General features: G+C 36.4%; 3 protein-coding genes across 4 annotated transcripts; all 3 read right to left on the bottom strand.

Annotated features, from left to right (window-relative positions):
* Positions 1–4: 4 nt before the first annotated feature.
* Positions 5–2,227, bottom strand: LOC109175043. Its single transcript, XM_019324300.1, has 4 exons — positions 1,523–2,227; positions 630–1,482; positions 71–286; positions 5–15 (listed from the first exon to the last, which is right to left on the bottom strand). The coding sequence occupies exons 1-4, from the start codon at positions 2,225–2,227 to the stop codon at positions 5–7; spliced, it is 1,785 nt and encodes a 594-aa protein (XP_019179845.1).
* Positions 2,228–6,883: 4,656 nt separating this feature from the next.
* Positions 6,884–12,584, bottom strand: LOC109175067 (DNA-binding protein BIN4-like). Of its 2 annotated transcripts, XM_019324330.1 has the most exons (14): positions 12,314–12,584; positions 11,687–11,933; positions 11,559–11,605; positions 10,787–11,111; positions 10,536–10,603; positions 10,389–10,442; positions 10,021–10,138; positions 9,758–9,804; positions 9,498–9,524; positions 8,002–8,077; positions 7,788–7,924; positions 7,578–7,677; positions 7,426–7,435; positions 6,884–7,094 (listed from the first exon to the last, which is right to left on the bottom strand). In XM_019324330.1, exons 1-12 carry the CDS (start codon positions 12,359–12,361, stop codon positions 7,582–7,584), a joined length of 1,290 nt encoding a protein of 429 aa, XP_019179875.1. In that variant the 5' UTR covers positions 12,362–12,584; the 3' UTR covers positions 6,884–7,094; positions 7,426–7,435; positions 7,578–7,581. The 2 variants fall into 2 exon arrangements, with proteins under 2 accessions (XP_019179875.1, XP_019179876.1); XM_019324331.1 differs by lacking the exon at positions 6,884–7,094 and having other exon boundaries at positions 7,352–7,435; positions 10,835–11,111.
* A 920-nt stretch (positions 12,585–13,504) lies between these two features.
* Positions 13,505–15,460, bottom strand: LOC109175042. Its single transcript, XM_019324299.1, has 6 exons — positions 15,361–15,460; positions 15,038–15,112; positions 14,684–14,952; positions 14,433–14,592; positions 14,197–14,379; positions 13,505–14,094 (listed from the first exon to the last, which is right to left on the bottom strand). Exons 1-6 carry the CDS (start codon positions 15,458–15,460, stop codon positions 13,505–13,507), a joined length of 1,377 nt encoding a protein of 458 aa, XP_019179844.1.
* Between the last annotated feature and the right edge of the window lie 1,665 nt (positions 15,461–17,125).

The raw sequence follows: 17,125 nt of genomic DNA, 5'->3' as shown, positions 1-17,125 counted from the left end.
TCTTTTATGCTGGACCTGTAACAAAAGGAATCGTTAGTAAGTATATAGCAATTATCAGAAGAGCGTTTACCTTCCATGACGCAGTTCTTTTGATAGTCTGTAACATTGCAACTGTCCTTGGTGAAGCAGACTTTCCATTCCTGGTCACACAATTGGCTTATGCTTATAAGATTTGCATGAAGGCCTTCCACCAGAAGAACTTGTTTTAGTCTGGGTAGCCCTGTGACATTTAGAGTACCAATTCCAGTGATCTTTCCCTTAACTCCGTCGCCGAAAGTCACTTCTCCTGTACTTCATTTTATATTGTTTAGGAACTTAGCATCTCCCGTCATATGACGTGAACACCCACTGTCAAAGTACCATCTTTGGTTCGGAGAGCACTTGTTGAGTGAAAGATTTTTTTGTTGCTAAATGTATGTTACGGCCTAAATGAGAGTGGAAGGAGACATGGCAGACGAAATCACTTTTCTTCACCCAAATTTGCTTAACAAACGGGGTGATAGATTTTTTGGTGTATTTCTCAACACGTTGGTCTTTGTAGAAGTAGAAGCACTCTGATTTCGTATGTCCACGTACCCTGCAGTAATGACATATAGGATTATAAAATCTAATCTTAGTTGTCTTTTTACTTGGAGCAAATTTGACTTGACGTTGAGCTGTACTAGTTTCTGGACTATCTTGATCTGCTCCAGTGCCTGAGTCCAGGCCTGAGGCTTTGACAAAAACTGTAACAGCTTTGTCCTTTCCTCCAGAATATCCTAACCCATACTTCGTGGGTGTCTTTCGACCAGAATCCAAAATTTGGTCTAAAGTGGATGTGTTGTCCATCATTTTGATCTTGCGTTTGAGTTGCTCCAGTTCATTTTTGAGATCTTCCAGCTCATGTTTGAGAGTTTCTTCTTGCTTGTGACTGTCTTCAATGATACTGTCCCTGTAAGATATTTTAGATAGATACACCTTTTTGGCATTTTCTATAATGTTAACCTGACTAGACAGAGATCTATTCACTTTTACAAGTATTTCCCATTTTGCATACAATTTTCTATATTCTACTTCAAATGAAGGCGCAGGTAAATCTTGATCTTCTGATGACACATACTCTTCAATTTTAGATTCTTCACCAGTTATTGAGTCAGGTACAGTAGTTGTGAGGGCCGTGAAGGCAACAAAGTTCCCAGAGATCTCATCTGGATCAGATCCTGGATCAGTTTCTGGTTCATCATCATCACTCCAGGTAAGGACGACTTTCATCGACTTCTTCCGTCTTAGGTAGGTTGGACATTCAGCTTGCACATGACCATATCCTTCACATTCATAACATTTGATCCCTTTGCCTCCGGTTTTTTCTTTGGATTGAGAGTTTCTTGATGTGCCTGATCGTTGGTTGGACGAGTTTGATTTTTGATTGTTTCGAATAGCACTCGACCCTGATCCTTTTTTACTTTGAAACTTGCCAAATTTTCCAGTTTGTCGTTGTTTTACCTGTTGCAACAGTTAAGAAAACTACTGGATCGTCACTTACCTCATCTGGATCAGAAACAGCTCCAGCGTCTTTGACAGTGAAAGCTACGGTTTTTCCTTTTGTTTCAGGGCCGCCTAAAATTTCCATCTCATAGGTTTGTAGGCTTCCCATCAATTGTTGTACCGTTTTCTTTTCCCATCCATCGTGCTCCTGAATAGCTGTAACTTTCATGCGAAACTTGGGAGGGAGTGAGCGAAGAATCTTTTTGACAAGTCTTTCTTGAGTGATTGGCTCGCCTAAGATGCTTGCCCTATTGGCTAGTTCTTGTACCCGAGCATGAAAATCCACTATAGTTTCATCATCTTTCATCTTTAGATCTTCAAAGTCTGTTTGAACCATTTGTACTTTGGATTGTTTAACCGATGCGGTTCCTTCATAGGTAGTTTCTAAGGCATCCCAATCTTCTTTAGCTGAATCACACCCTGCAACAATGGTAAACTGACTCTCATGCATTAAAGAAAAAATAGTATCTAACGCTTTATGATTGCAGCTTGCGGTGGTCATCTCAGTCTTTGTCCATTCTGCCTCTGGTTTGAGGACTGGAGGATCTCCTGTATTGTCTCCATATTTGGTAGGATGAGACCAACCAGTAAGAACAGCCCTCAAGACCCTCTCTCCTTGAGCTCGTAGATGCATTTTGGTGCGGGCCTTCCAGTACGCATAGTTGTCACCTGTTAATTCAGGAGGTGCTCTATGTCGTTCCATGCTGTAAGACTCAATGCACAGTGAGCAACAAATAAACCAGATAAACAAAAAAACAGACAGATGCTGAGATCTTAAGTTCAAAAAACACGTGATCGCCAGATCGGTTAGACTAGTAATTTAAGTCCCCGGGCTCTGATACCAATTGAAAAAGCACGTGAGTCTTGAATGCAAGATCTAGCTTAAGAATTTAATTTTATTTCAATTATAATGCTGGACTAGATGCAATCCTACTCCAGATATAATAAAGAACATAAAATAGATAACAGTAAAAGAAAGCATGCACTAGAAAATGTTCACGCAGTTCGGAGCCTCACTCCTACGTCTGCAGGGCCACTCACATCAACCCAAATCCACTATGATAAAAGGGAGTACAAGAGGAGAGTTAATTACACACTAAAGTATAACCTATAACTACTCCAGAGCCTACTCCAGTGGATCCGAATTGCAGGAGATCTTCATTTCTTCATGAACTGGTTAAGGACCTTTCTTCACACTCAGCAATACGAAATATCTTTGGAATAAATAACCAAGGAATTTCAGAGTAAAATCATGTGAAAGAGTGTGTAAAACAATGCTAAACAAAGTAGCATTTTATATAGGTAGTAAAGAGATCTTTGATCCACAAATCAAGCACTCTTTCCATCATTGATTTCGGCTGCTCCAGTAGATTTAGATCTCCTCTTTGATAGGGTTTTGACTGAAAAAAAGGATTTGAAGAAGCTTCATTCCTCCTGGATTACTTTCTTGCGCTGATCCAGTCAACTACTCCAAACGTTGTGACTAATCCAGCAACTAATCCAGATCTACTTTGACAACTAATCTAAGCCAATATTAAGAGGTTTAGACGTGCAATATTTTCACACTTACAATGTTAACTATGAAGCTCAAAATTTTGGATATGTTTATTTCTTATGGAGGATGGTGAGGAAAATTCTCCCTACTACATTTTTGCTTCTTGGAAGTGGATGACATTTGCCTTATCTGTTGGGCTGAGGAAGAAACACTAGAGCACATCTTTAACTTTAATATATAACTGCATCTATATATGCACACAAAGCATGGGAATAAACAAGATTGTCGCCTCTTCCCCAACAACAGTTTATTGTGATTTCTTGGGTGGAGGATCTGCTGCAGAATGGGAATGGAAGTCATGTGAGTGAGGTGGTGGCAGTACTGCATGGAATTTGGATGGGAACAATTTTTACCAACTCCCCATGCGATTGTAGTGAGAGCCAGACGAGACTTAGGGTGTGTATGGTTTGAAGCAATCGGGTAGAATGTAGTATAACCGCTTTAATGAATTCCTCCTGAAGGTAGGATATGTAATTGATGAGATTTGTCCATGCATCTTTATTAAGAAATCATCATATGGATTCTACATTATATCCATTTATGTCGATGGCATTAATATTGTTGGGACACACAAGGATCTTATGGAAGCTTCTTCATGTTTTAAAATGAATTTTGAAATGAAAGACTTTGGTGAAAACCAAGTTTTCCTCGACGATCGAGCATCTCCCTAAAAGAATTTTTGTATACCAATCCAACTACATAAGCAAACTATTTGAGAGATTCTATATGGATAAATAACATCCACTCAACACTCCAATGGTGGTTCGATCCCTAGAAGTGGATAAGGACACATGTAGGCCTAAGGAGGACAATGAGGATATTATAGGACCTGAAGTTCCTTACTTGAGTGCTATTAGGGATCTACTCTATCTTGCCAATACCACTATGGTAGATATTGCCTTTTTAGTGAATTTACTAGCTAGGTTTAGTGCATCTCCAACTAGAAAGCATTGGAATGGAGTAAAGCTTATACTCAGATATCTCCAAGGTACAAAAGATCTTGCCTTCTATTTTGAGAAAAATCAGGATATTACATTGGTGGGGTTATTCAGATATTGGCTACAAGTTTGATCCCCATAATGCCAAATCTCAGACTGGCTATGTTTTTCTTTGTGGAGGCACAACTATTTCGTGGAGATATGTTAAACAGACCCTAGTTGTTACCTCATCAAATCACTCAGAGATTATTGCTCTATATGAGGCTTTATGAGATCGAGTATGTATGGTTGAGGTCGCTAATACATCATATCAATAGCTCGTGTAGTATAGAGAGCAAAGATGATATTCCCACTGTCCTGTATGAGGACAATGCGGCACATGTTACACAAATGAGTAATGGCTACGTTAAAGGAAACCTTACAAAACACATTGCACTTAAATTCTTGTATCTACATGAACTCTATAAGAGTGGCAAAATTATTGTTCAGAAAGTTCGCTCATGTGACAATCTAGCAGATTTGTTCACCAAATCCTTGCCTACATCAACTTTTGAAAAATATGCTTAGAAGGTTATTACCTTCAGGAGGAGCAACAACATCTATATATTCTTGATCAATGTGTCCAGAAGCCCATCATAATCCAGAAGGTTAAGCCTTGAAGACATTTGATTGTATTCTTTTTATCTAAGTTAAGTTTTTCCCAATGAGTTTTCTTAATCTAAGATTTTTAATGAGACAACCAGTGTAACACATGATTATACATACATCATGTACTCTTTTCCTTGTCTAGATTTTTCTCACAAAGATAATATCCAAAGGGGAGTGTTATAACTATATGAGGTGCGTGGATGGCCATTATCTTAGCTTAGTGGTTAGTTAATTCCTATTATTTACAAATATATATACATTGTATGTACAGAGTTCAGTTGATTGAATGAATGAAAATTTCTCGTTGTGTTTTCCTCTCTAGTCTGAGTTCCAGTTTTATCTATTCCTTTTGTTCTATCATCATGTACTGCGTAATAGAGGTTCCAACCAATAGAAACGAGATCATCACTGAGGAACAATTGTGATAAGGAGGATCCTAATCTCCAACAATATTAGATATCATTGTCACATGATAAAAATGTTTTGATTTTACATTAGGAAAAAGGGTTAAAAAGTCAATTAGACTCTTAAACTTTCAAAAGTAACAATTAAATCTATAAACATGTTATTTTGAAATATTGAAACCTAGAAACCGGGTGACTTGTAATTACAGGTTACCTAGGGTTCCGGCAACCCTTCCAGGCTTCCACCATTTTCCAACAACAATCACCTACGATCAAAGAAGGCAACCAATTGGCCTGCCTCTCCGATGGCAACCAATTTGGTCACCTACTCCAAATGTGATTGGCGACCGTCCGGTCGCTGGTGATTATTGTCGTGGAATGGTGGAAGGGTCACCAGAACCCTAGGTAATCAATTGATTTCTAGGCTTCAATGCTTCAAAATAACGTGTTTAATTGCAAATGTTGAAAGTTAAAGACCTAATTGACTTTTTGAGTAAAGTTCAAAAGCTTATTTGACCTTTTTTCCCTTTAAATTACTACATTTTAAAGATCTAAATATCAATATATCATTGCTATAATGCATAACTTCTCTCAGAGGGACGATACGGAAATATCAATCCAATCGCTAGGTGAATAGCGAGTGGGACCGGCTGGATCAACCCGGCTTCCGTGGAAAATTCAGACTTTGTTTTTGATGCTGTGATTAGGGATGTCAATTTAGCCCTGAACCAATGGGCTGGCCCATTAAGCCCTAAAAATTGCAGGGCTAAAATCCAAAAAGATCAATCCAATAAGAAAGTAAGCTCATTGGGTTGGCCCTATTGGGTTATTGGATTGAGTTGGGCCAACTCATGGATTGTTGAGCTAGCCCATGTAATATTCAATGATTATTGGATGGACCATAGTCTATACAACTTGTGTGGACCATGAATATAAGGTACATTTTTAATATATTAATTGTACATTATTTGTATATTGAAGGTACATTATTTGATAGTATATATGAAATAATGTACTTTTATACACTACACATATTATATGTACACTACACACAGATTGTACACACACACACACACTATATATATATATATATATATATATATATATATATATATATATATATATATATATATATATATATATATATATATATACACACACACACACACAGACACACACTGTACACTGTACACTGTACACACAATATATATACTACACACTGTACACACAATATATATACCAGACACACTATATATATATATACACACACACTGTACACACAATATATATACTACACACACACTATATATATATACACACTGTACACACACACACTCTATATATATATATATATATATATATATATATATATATATATATATATATATAGTTATGAACCTACTCTATTTGTAATAAAAAATTTGTTTAGTGATTTAGCCCGTTGGATTAACCAACAACCCGTTGTTCAGGGTTAGGTCCAACCCAACTCAAAAAGAAAAAATAAAAAACCATTTTAGCCCAAGCCAACAAGTCCACCAACCCTGTAGGGCTAGTCCAAAACCCAACGGGTTCGCCCATTTGACATCCCTAGCTGTGATCACATAAAAACATAATGTGAACTTTTTCCACCCAAACAAAAATTAAAAAAATCCGTAAACCGCTAAATTGTAGCGAAAGAGTGAATAAAGAGACAACTGTATGAAAGAAGCAACACATCAATCAGAACACATCAAGTTCAAAGGAAAACAATGCAAAAGATGTTAATTTTGTCTTATTTACTTTCAATTTGACATACACGAAGGGAAAACATTATATATGTAAATCAATCCATGAACATATAGGCATTCATAATAAAAAGTATTCGTAATGATTTCAATTACGTGAATATGATACATATATAGAGATTTTTTTTTTACACATTCAATTCTGTGTATGCATGCACAATTGTAATCAAATTCACAAAGAATAGAGATGATAGGGGCTTCATTAGAAGTTTAAGTTGCACCAAGAGCAGTTTCTATCAAGTGGCAAATTATACTGGGTACCGCAGTCCACAATGCATTGTGGTTCAGGCATCAAATATGCACTGCAGTTTCATTTCAACACAATTACGATATCATTTTGATATAACTATAGTTTCACTTGACAATATACACTCAAATATGTGAAATTGTTATTCAGTTTCATTTTGTATACATTGTAGTTTCATTTCAACACAACTACAGTTTCATTTCAATTCAATTGTAGTTTCATTTGATAATATAATAAAAATAATACGTGAGACAGTATCAGTTTGGATACACTATAGTGTCTATCATTTTGGACCATGATCCACAGTATAATTGCTGCTATCAAGCTTGGGCTCCCTACCAAACAATTGATAATTAGGATTGGAGAAATCTATAAAACAATTGAAGCTTGCTAAAACAAAAATAGGAATACAAGCCAAGAAAATTAAGAAAATGTACACGATATGAAGTGAAAAAAAAAAAAAAAAAAAAAAAAAACCTTCTCATTTTTTCTTGTTTTTCTTTGTGACTTGAGGTTTCTTTTTTGCTTTCTTTGGTTGCTTGCCCCCTCCAGTTTTGCCCTTCTTTTGCTCACCCCCCTAAACAATAAACATGGATCCCAACAACTTAATTTTAACGCCAAAAAAAAAAAAAAAAAAAAAAAGAAGATTATTTCTTTAAATTAAAAAAAAAAATTCATTATGCATACTAATGATTTTTTAGCTTTTCGTTCTGTTTTTCCATTTGTTTCATCCTCAATGGCTTCATTTTGATTGCCTTCAGCAGTCTTTTTGGGCAAATTGTCAGCCTCCTCTTCCGAATCAAATGAAAATCCATCAAGAGTTCCTGAATGGAATATATTCAAGAGAGTAAACATCTTTTACACCTCAAAGAAAAAAGGAGATCTGAAGGAGAAATCAAACCTTCAACCATTGTTTCAGCTTCATAAACATTTGATTGTGGCGTCAAATGGATGAAGTCATTCATGATGGCTTCAATCTGGTGAAAAGACATGGAGGAATAGGTAATTTGAACACATCAACCAAAATGCCTTTTTTTTCTTCGTTTTTATCTTTCCAACCATTTTTATATACAATGCGACATGAAAGCAGAATGCCAGGACTCAAGATCAGAACAGCAAGTAAAGGTGAATTAAAGTTTCTTATTATGCTACACCTATGCCTAACTGCTGGTGCATAAAGGAGGTAGGGAAATTAGTACGCTTGAAGTAAGTCAAAGGTTATGGGTCAATCCATTACAAGCAATGTTATAAAATCTACCAATTTTAAAAGGGTGAATCAACGATTTGGTCCCTCAGTTATTAGCGACTTGTCAATGTAGCCCCTCAATCGCGTATTCATCGATTTGGTCCCCGAAAATAATTGTTTTTCGTCAGTTTAGTCCCTATGGCCGTATTCCGTCAAGACTCAGGCGAGAGCTCCGATTTGCCCTGGGCATTTTAGTCATTTCATGTATTCTTCTTCATTAACTCTGACCAAGCTTCGCTGGAGGGAGCTCCATCTCTTCTCTGCTTGCCGGATGGGTGCTCACTGCTCACTTAAGCTGAGGCCAATATATACACAACATCTTTCCCCTAAAAGGAAGCTACTGACACGGCTGTAACTCTAAGCTTCCTTCAATGGCGGCTTCAACGTACAGCATTTTCCGGCTCCCTCACATTCAACATTTCCTCCGCTCAACACAAGACTTCCCGTCCCACCCATCTTTCTTCCGCCATACTCACTCCCAATGCCCGTATCTACCCCTGCAAACCCCTTGTTTCTAGTTCCACTCCCTCACCATCTCACCGAATAGTCGCCCCTCATCCGCTGGAACGCCGCTGTTAGGCTCACTTTCGCCGGAAGATTCCCCATTTCTAATCCTAAACATAAAAAAACAAATAAAATGTAAAATCCACCCTCCATTTCAAATTTCAACCTTGTCCAAACAGATAAAAGAAATAGTGATTTCCTTTCTTTAATTCTTCTGGGGATGAGAGAGAGAGACGACAAAGAAGAAGGTGAAAGGAAACCTCTCTGTGCCTTTAGAGGGTTAATTCTCGACGAGCAGAAGAGATGGAGATCCCTCCGGCGAGCTTGAGCTTCTCCGGCGAAGCTTGGTCAAAGTTAATGAAGAAGAAGGCGTGAAATGACCAAAATGCCCAGGACAAATCGGAGCTCTCGCCTGAGTCTTGACGGAATACGGCCATAGGGACTAAATTGACGAAAAACAATTATTTTCGGGGACCAAATCGATGAATACGCGATTGAGGGGCTACATTGACAAATCGCTAATAACTGAGGGACCAAATCGTTGATTCACCCATTTTAAAATGAAGTATTATGTGTTCTTCCTTTTCAAGGTGCATGCCGGTATGGCTAGAGCAAATAAATCAACAATGCATAATCAACAAACACACCTTTGCTTCTGATTGACCAAAGCTTACCTACAGCAAGGGAGGAGTGTCAGATCATATACATAAATATATGTATTCATGCATGTATAGAAGACAAGTGGTCAATTTGGAAAAGTCAATGTACTAAATATGGTCAAATTGATAATTGAGAACTAAATGTGAAAATTCCACTATAGGTTTTGAACCAAAACTGGAACTAGTCCTATTTGGAAAAAAGGAAAATACAAAGATAAAGAGGTTTCTGTATTAAAGAAAACATATACCACACAGAATGTCCTGGAAGGAACTATTGTCGTTTTGTATATGGTTCCTGAAATTTCAAACCAGATTTCTAAAATCAGAAAAGCCATGAGTAATAAACCTTGTTGCTTTGCAGAGGAGGGCGTGAAGCATCTATAACTAGAACATATAATTACCACACTGAATCTCATCATACCACCTCAAGAAAGATATTGCTACTTCATGGTTCTACACGACATGCAAATCAAGAACTTTATCATCAGATATTAGAGAAACTTGTACATGCCTTTTAGATCCAAAAGCATTTCATTGCTTCCAGATGGATTATCTGAGATTACAACCCGCCCAACAGCGCCCACATCACCACTCAAATCTATGGAATCACCATCACACTCCACAAGTGCCTTTATGAACAAAAGGAAAAAAACGGTGTCAACAAGCATTAACATGTTAAATCATGGGATATTTGCAGATGACTACTAAGACATTCAATTATTATCAAGAAATATTGAAGTAACATCAAAGTAGCTAGGTCTAAAGGCACCAACATTGACGTCTTTTAGCTCATGCAGAAAGTGGGAGTTGGCTTTTAGAATGCAGGAGAAAGAAAACAAAGGAACACAGATTAATCAGTTAAGGCCTGCTCAGACTAACCTTTAACCTTTGCACTTTCTCAGGAAGTAACAAAGGGAGTCTTGAATATGAAACCTACACAAATAGATCAGAATTCAGAACAACGTTTGGCTAAGTTACTATCTCCAATATCAACCATAATTGCAATAAAAGTACTCTATATCTCACATGTGTTCCATTATGCTTCTCTGGAATATCTTCCTCTAGGACATCAGCATTAGCTTTATTCTCTGCATCTAAATGATAAAATAAATAAACAAGACTTTGGCTTAGAAAAGCTACAGTCTCTAGAAGCTCAATAAGTAAAATTACTTTTTTAAAATGTTAGGGTGACTACAGCCTTATAGGTTCATTCATCATATCCATTACTTAATAAGAATTATAGCAATGTCCAGAAAGGTCATTAATCGCTTCCTTACCCTCATTTGTAGTCTTTTCTACTTTCAGGTCATTAATCGCTTCCTTACCCTCATTTGTAGTCTTTTCTACTTTCTTCCTCTTTTTTGGCGTGTGGTTGTCTTTTTCAGATTGTTTTTTCGGAGATTTCATCTTCAAATCCTCGGTGGGGACAGGTTCTCCATCACTGTCAAGGAAATCTGGATCTTTTGTTCCTTCAGATTTCATCTCTTGAGCTTCATTATGTGCAATTAAGTCTTTATCAAGGATATGGCCCTTTCTTACAGGACTGGTATCAGGACAAGACATGGGGTCAGATGAGAGACTCCAGACTGAATGTTTAGGTTCCTGTAAAAGAACAGTCATCTTTGAGGAGTGCACTAAGATGGTTAAAACTTCAAATGCTGCTAGAAATCTTCCTAGAAAACTGTCATCATCTAGTTAGTTATGTAATGGTTCTGAACTTACCTTGGAACAAAACTAGGGTCCAATAAACTTTAGACAACAAAACCAATAAATCAACGATCATCATATATAAACTAGATTGTTTGTAGTTCATGGAGAGAAAGTTTTATCATTCCCCCATTGCAAGAAAATAGTCAATATCAGCAAACCAAAATCAGCCCTGTTCACAGTATCTACATTTTATATTCCGCAATCCAATAAGCTCAGCATATATAAATTCACAGACTGTAAGGATACATCATCAACAATGATAGGTGAAACTCCATCTATGTGACTACAAAGTTCACTAATACAAAGAACAATTGAGTATAATTGCAAAGCACTGCCTACCTCATGTGAAATAAGCTTCTCTGTAGCTTTTCTCTTAGCATCTTTTCCTGTACAATTAGAGAGTGCATTTATTGTCTTATTCTGCTTTAGCTAAAATAATACGTATTAACAAATTTTAGAAAGCATACCTTGATTTTCAGGTTGACTTTCTCTCTTCCTCTTTCCACCTGGTGTATGCTCCACTCTTGCCTTCTTAGCAGGAGACTTTTTTTTAGAAGGCGTGTAAACCAACGAGTCATTCCCATCCAAATTGTTTTTAGTCTCAACTGTATTGGATTTATCTTTGGAAAACAATTTCCCGAGACTCACTCCGTCCTCATCACTATCATTTGAAGGGGGCTCTGAATCCGACGATAATGATACAGGACTAGGTGCCTGTTTTAGCATTAAAATTCTCAATTACCATCAACAACATTAACATCACACTTCACTATATCCAAACCAAACATATGCATCTGCTCAATTCACAGAACCAAATAAATCATCAACCAAACTAATTGCATTGCATCAAAGAATATAAAATAGTCCAACTCTGGGTGCTATATAATTTGAGACTAGAGCGCATTTTTTACAGGCGCAAAACGAAAGGCAAATCGTTCATAATCCAACTGCATAAAATACAACTGAAGTTTGAAGTAAGCATACATAATACATTCAAATGCCATTATTAGTTCTGTAACAGATATTTCAGCTCTAGCAGAAAAGAAACCAAATTCTATGTGGAAAAGATTACAAGAGAAAATCAATACATTTACCTTGAAAGAACGAAGCCAATCTGGAGATTCTTCTCTTGAGGTACTCATTGTGAGCTTTGAGGAGAAAAATATAAATAAATTTAGCTAAGAATTTGTGTACGGGCGAGCATTTACGGTCGGTTGTTTAGAGTGAGAACTGAGATTGAGGGTAAATCCGAAGCAGCAAGAACGCGATAAGCTTATGAAGAAATTTCTCACAAAACCTTCATACCATAGCGATGTTTTAATTCGTCCGCTTGCTCCGATGAGAAAGAGAATAGTTTACAGGGTGCTTTTGCAGGTTAGGTGTTTTTTTTTCTTTTTTGGTGTTTGGGATACCAAAATGGACACTTTTCTTTGGACATAGTAGGGTATATTATACGAATAAATATACATAAATAAATACAAAACTTATCTATTATAAATACCCTAAATAATAAATAACTTTGCCATGTAATTAATAATTAATTAATTCTTAAAATTTTTCAGAATAAAAAATGTTTAATGTAAAATAATAATTTTTTTTTGAAAAATGCATCTCACATTTATCATGTCTACGTATATGTCAAAAGATTTAAAAAATAATTACATTACATTAAATAAATATATACCATTACGTAATATCATAAAAAGTTTAAAATCTAATCTAATTTAGACTATTAAAAAATATTATATGAATGCACACGATTTGTTCTCACGTTCTCACCTAGGTAAGTATTTTCATTGGAACTCTACTCTCTCTCTCTCTCTCTCTCTCTCTCTCTATATATATATATATATATAGTATGGTAATTATATTTATATAAGGATATCATGCGAAATCTATTTATAAATTGCTATTTCTCTATATTTTTCTATGTATGCATTATTCAATTTATATTAGCAATTTTATTATATACTAGTAGTTGCACCCGCGGTGCACGGCAATATGTATACATATTATAATATATAGTATAATTGTCAAAAATAATTGGATAGTCAACTATTTAAAATTTATTAGACATTATTGAATACTTCTTTGTATATGACATTTGTAGTCGTATTTTTAAATTTTACATTTTCATCACAAATAAGAATTTTTAATCCCTTAAGATTACTAACTCTTGACACTGCTACATACATTTGACCATGATTAAAAACCGGCCTCTTCAAAAACAAACTCACGTTGGATAGTGTCTGCCCCTGGCTTTTATTTATTGTCATTGCATATGACTACATCAGTGGAAATTGCTTTCTTTGGAACTTAAAAGGCAATCTTGGATCAGAAGGTGTTAAGGACATTCTTGGAATTAAGACCTTTGTACCAGCACTTGCCCCGCATAGTATTTGAGCTTCTAAAACATGATCTGCCAACTTTGAAATGATCATTCTTGTACCATTGCACAACTCCAATGAGTGATCAATATTCCTCAAAAGCATAACTGGTGAGCCAACTTTCAGAGTCAATGAGTGATTTGAAACCCCAGAACACCGTAATCCATTTAAAAATTCCGGAGTGTGCAGATCAGCAAGCATGTCAACATTTGAATCAGATTTACAAACCGAATCACAACTGAGATACGTTCTTCCTTCAGCATTATTATAGTCATTCATGTATTCATTTACTGCATCCACAATATCCAAAGTTGGTGCCAAAATAGCACGATCTTTTAGATATGTAATATCTCTGTGGCCACTGCGGAACATAGGGAATGTGCTATCAATAATTGTAGAAATATGATCCTCAACACACGTTAGCACAAATTCTTGAGGAATATTTATCTCACATTCTCCATGCAAAGAATCACCAATTGTTCCATCACCTATATTAGCAATCCACTTTGCAAATTCTTCAATCTCTTGAACTTCAGTATCTTATTGCAATGACCTAAGCCTGAGATTCTTTGTTAGCCTAAATACTTTACAGCTTCTCCAAAGATATGATGCATTTATACTTGCTCCCACAATATCTTGCCTCGTGCCCTTTGGAATGACTGGTAAAATCTGTCTGAGATCTCCCCCTAACACCACGGTTTTTCCACCAAAAGTCATATCCAAGCTTTTTGGATTTTTGGCACGCATGATATCTCTCATAGTACGGTCCAAAGCTTCAAAGAAAAATTTATGCATCATGGTGCCTCATCCCAAATGATCAACTTACTTTGCATGATCAACTGTGCCAAAGGACTACTTTGGCTGATATTGCAAGTTGAATATTCATGAACAGCTATTGGTATTGCAAATCTCGAATGTGCAGTTCTTTCTCCTGGTAGTAGAAGAAAAGCTATGCCACTTGATGCAACGTTTAAAACTATCTCATCCTTTGACCTTAAAGCAGAAGACAATACTCTCCACAAGAATGTTTTTCCCGTTCCACCGTATCCATAAACAAAAAAAAAAAAGGCCTCCCACATTATTCTCAGCATCTTGCAATACATTGTCATATATAGCCCTTTGCTCTTCAGTGAGTTGTTGCACCAAAGTATCATTCTCTTCCCTCATGACATTAATATCATATGCTAATTCCTCTTGTATCAACCGATTGGTGGTTCTAGCATGATTCTCAAAATCCGGTTCTGACATCGACTGAAAGTCTTTCAAACTCTTTCCCATAGCCGAAAGCATTATTTCTATCTCCCTAAGTGCAAAATTCTTTTTCTCATCTTCAGATAAAATCAAATCTGTGATAGTATTATTACTCGCATATTATAAACTTGTGTATAAAAATATATTGTACAACATGAAACTACAAAAACAAAATATTACCTGTAATTCCCAATTGTTCTCTAATCCCGAATTGTGCATCCTCAGACAAATAGTTCCACGCAGCTTCCCAGACAACTTATGGTTTTGCCATTGAGTTTGACATTAAGAGAGTGGCAAAAAATCTTCTCAAATTTACACATGTCGCCCATTGACTTGCTTCTTCTATAGCATGAACATATTCGTTGTCGTCATCTACTAATCCTCTTGCAGAACACGCATCCCTAAAAGATTCGTATTGCACACCATCTACTTTTTTTTTATATCCAAATAACTTGTGGACCCTTTCACTTTATTCAAAAGACATCTCAAATAAAATATCTCACCTGTACCAGGTGGCACATAGAAAACTCTACCTATTGCAAATCCTCTTTTCCTTGGTTGCCATTTCCTAACATCTTTCTTCCATACAAATTTAGTTGGCATTTCAGCATATGTCAGTTATCTGGCAGCAGGGTAGGTTTTATTTGCCTCAAACCATTCTAAGGTTTTATTTGCCTCAAACCATTCTTAGAACATGCTTTGTAAGATTCTTGGACGGCTTAGTATGTTATCAACTAGATCATCATCTGCGAATACGACACTTTCTTGATTTGGCAAGTGAAATCTTAATTGCTCAACCGATGGTGTCCTTAACTGTATATCAAATCCAAATAATCGCCAAGATGCTTCACACGGTGAAATGTACCGACAATCATAGAACATACTTATTTCATCAATAACTTTCAGACAATCTTCCTCGCTGTTGGTTTTGTAAAACTCTGTTGTTACCCTATCATGCCCCTTGTTGACGTACTTATACTTGATTGGACGGGACTGATTACACCATTCCACATTAATATGAGCCCTATACTTTAGCAACAAATGTCTATTGTGTGGTACTACGTACCTATTATCCAACTGAATACCATTGCGCATGACAGAACGACCATTGTCTCGTCTGCGATATATAGGATAACCATCCCCGTCCACAGTTGATAAATTAACAAACTTCTTGGGAAAGTGTTTAGTACATTTACCATTCGCCATACATGGAGAAGCCAACCGTGCTCTCCCGCAAGGACCATGCATCATAAACTCCTCAACAACTTTGAAGTATTCTGGATCTGTTTCTTGATCAGATAACTCAGCTGAAATAATGTTTTCCAGATTTATCCCACTTTGTGCTTGATTTTTTTTTTTATCCAGAAACAAAAGTATATGAGCATGCTGTAGACCTCTTTTTTGAAACTCTATGGTATAGATCACTGTTAACATTGAAAAAGATAACAAATTTTAGAATAGAACTAAATCTCTTGACATTTATATGGTTTAAAAACTGCATCATTAAAATAGTAGCTTATTTTTCACGTACCTCCCATGACTGGCCCAAATAACTTGTTCTTCTAACATTCTGATAGTAGGGCGTCCAACTTCAGTTTGAATATTCTACATATTATGTCAGGACGATCTTCTGGCTTTAATTTTCTATCATTCAAGAAGCGTTGTACCTCAGGCCACTTGGGGTTGCAGGTGAATGTGATGAACAAATCTGGATATCCAACCCATCGACAGACCACTATGGCGTCCTGGTAATTTTGTATCATGTATCTAGCACCACCCGTAAAACTCGAAGGCAATATTATTCTTTTTCCTTGAGTAGTGGGGTCAAGTTCACCTCATGTTAATGCATCATTCAAGAAATTATATGATTCACACCTCAAACTTTTCTGATGTGTCCTTATATATATTAACCTTCCGGACTCAACCATTGTATAGGCATCAACCAGAAATTGTTGAATAGCCTTTTTGCATGCAATAAAGTTGATATTTCCGAGATTCTAGATTGGATACGGTATGAAAAATATTCTCTAGGGCTTATCCTTTGACGTCCATTAGCTGTGTTTCCTCTTAATGTTGAGAAGGGAATGTCCTCCCTATAACCGTCTTCACCATAAGGAAACAATAAAGGGTACTGCATTAGCAAGTAAGCAGGATTTAATTCAGTAATTCTTTACAATAGACCGCTCTTTGTTTCCACCAAAATGTCGCGTTCTCCAATATTGGTATCGATATCACCAACAATCAACGCAACAACTTTTGAAACCTGTG

The sequence above is a fragment of the Ipomoea nil genome, unplaced genomic scaffold, assembly GCF_001879475.1.
Source record: "Ipomoea nil cultivar Tokyo-kokei standard unplaced genomic scaffold, Asagao_1.1 scaffold0681, whole genome shotgun sequence".
Classification (NCBI taxonomy): Eukaryota; Viridiplantae; Streptophyta; class Magnoliopsida; order Solanales; family Convolvulaceae; genus Ipomoea; species Ipomoea nil.
The sequence above is the reverse complement of the archived record's forward strand: the minus strand, read 5'-3'. Positions and strand labels throughout refer to the sequence as shown.

What these genes read in the sequence shown, in the direction of transcription:
- LOC109175067 (XM_019324330.1), bottom strand. Translation starts at nt 12,361, where the DNA reads ATGAGTACCTCAAGAGAAGAATCTCCAGATTGGCTTCGTTCTTTCAAG. An exon ending in AAGTCAACCTGAAAATCAAG is followed by an intron (nt 11,606 to 11,686) that starts GTATGCTTTCTA and finishes CTAATTGTACAG; the next exon opens with GAAAAGATGCTAAGAGAAAA. An exon ending in AGAAGCATAATGGAACACAT is followed by an intron (nt 10,443 to 10,535) that starts GTGAGATATAGA and finishes CTATTTGTGTAG; the next exon opens with GTTTCATATTCAAGACTCCC.
- LOC109175043 (XM_019324300.1), bottom strand. Translation starts at nt 2,227, where the DNA reads ATGGAACGACATAGAGCACCTCCTGAATTAACAGGTGACAACTATGCG. An exon ending in CTGTTTCTGATCCAGATGAG is followed by an intron (nt 1,483 to 1,522) that starts GTAAGTGACGAT and finishes CTGTTGCAACAG; the next exon opens with GTAAAACAACGACAAACTGG. An exon ending in TCAAGTCAAATTTGCTCCAA is followed by an intron (nt 287 to 629) that starts GTAAAAAGACAA and finishes AATGAAGTACAG; the next exon opens with GAGAAGTGACTTTCGGCGAC.
- LOC109175042 (XM_019324299.1), bottom strand. Translation starts at nt 15,460, where the DNA reads ATGCCAACTAAATTTGTATGGAAGAAAGATGTTAGGAAATGGCAACCA. An exon ending in AGAACAATTGGGAATTACAG is followed by an intron (nt 14,953 to 15,037) that starts GTAATATTTTGT and finishes ATACTATCACAG; the next exon opens with ATTTGATTTTATCTGAAGAT. An exon ending in TGCAAGATGCTGAGAATAAT is followed by an intron (nt 14,593 to 14,683) that starts GTGGGAGGCCTT and finishes TTAAGGTCAAAG; the next exon opens with GATGAGATAGTTTTAAACGT.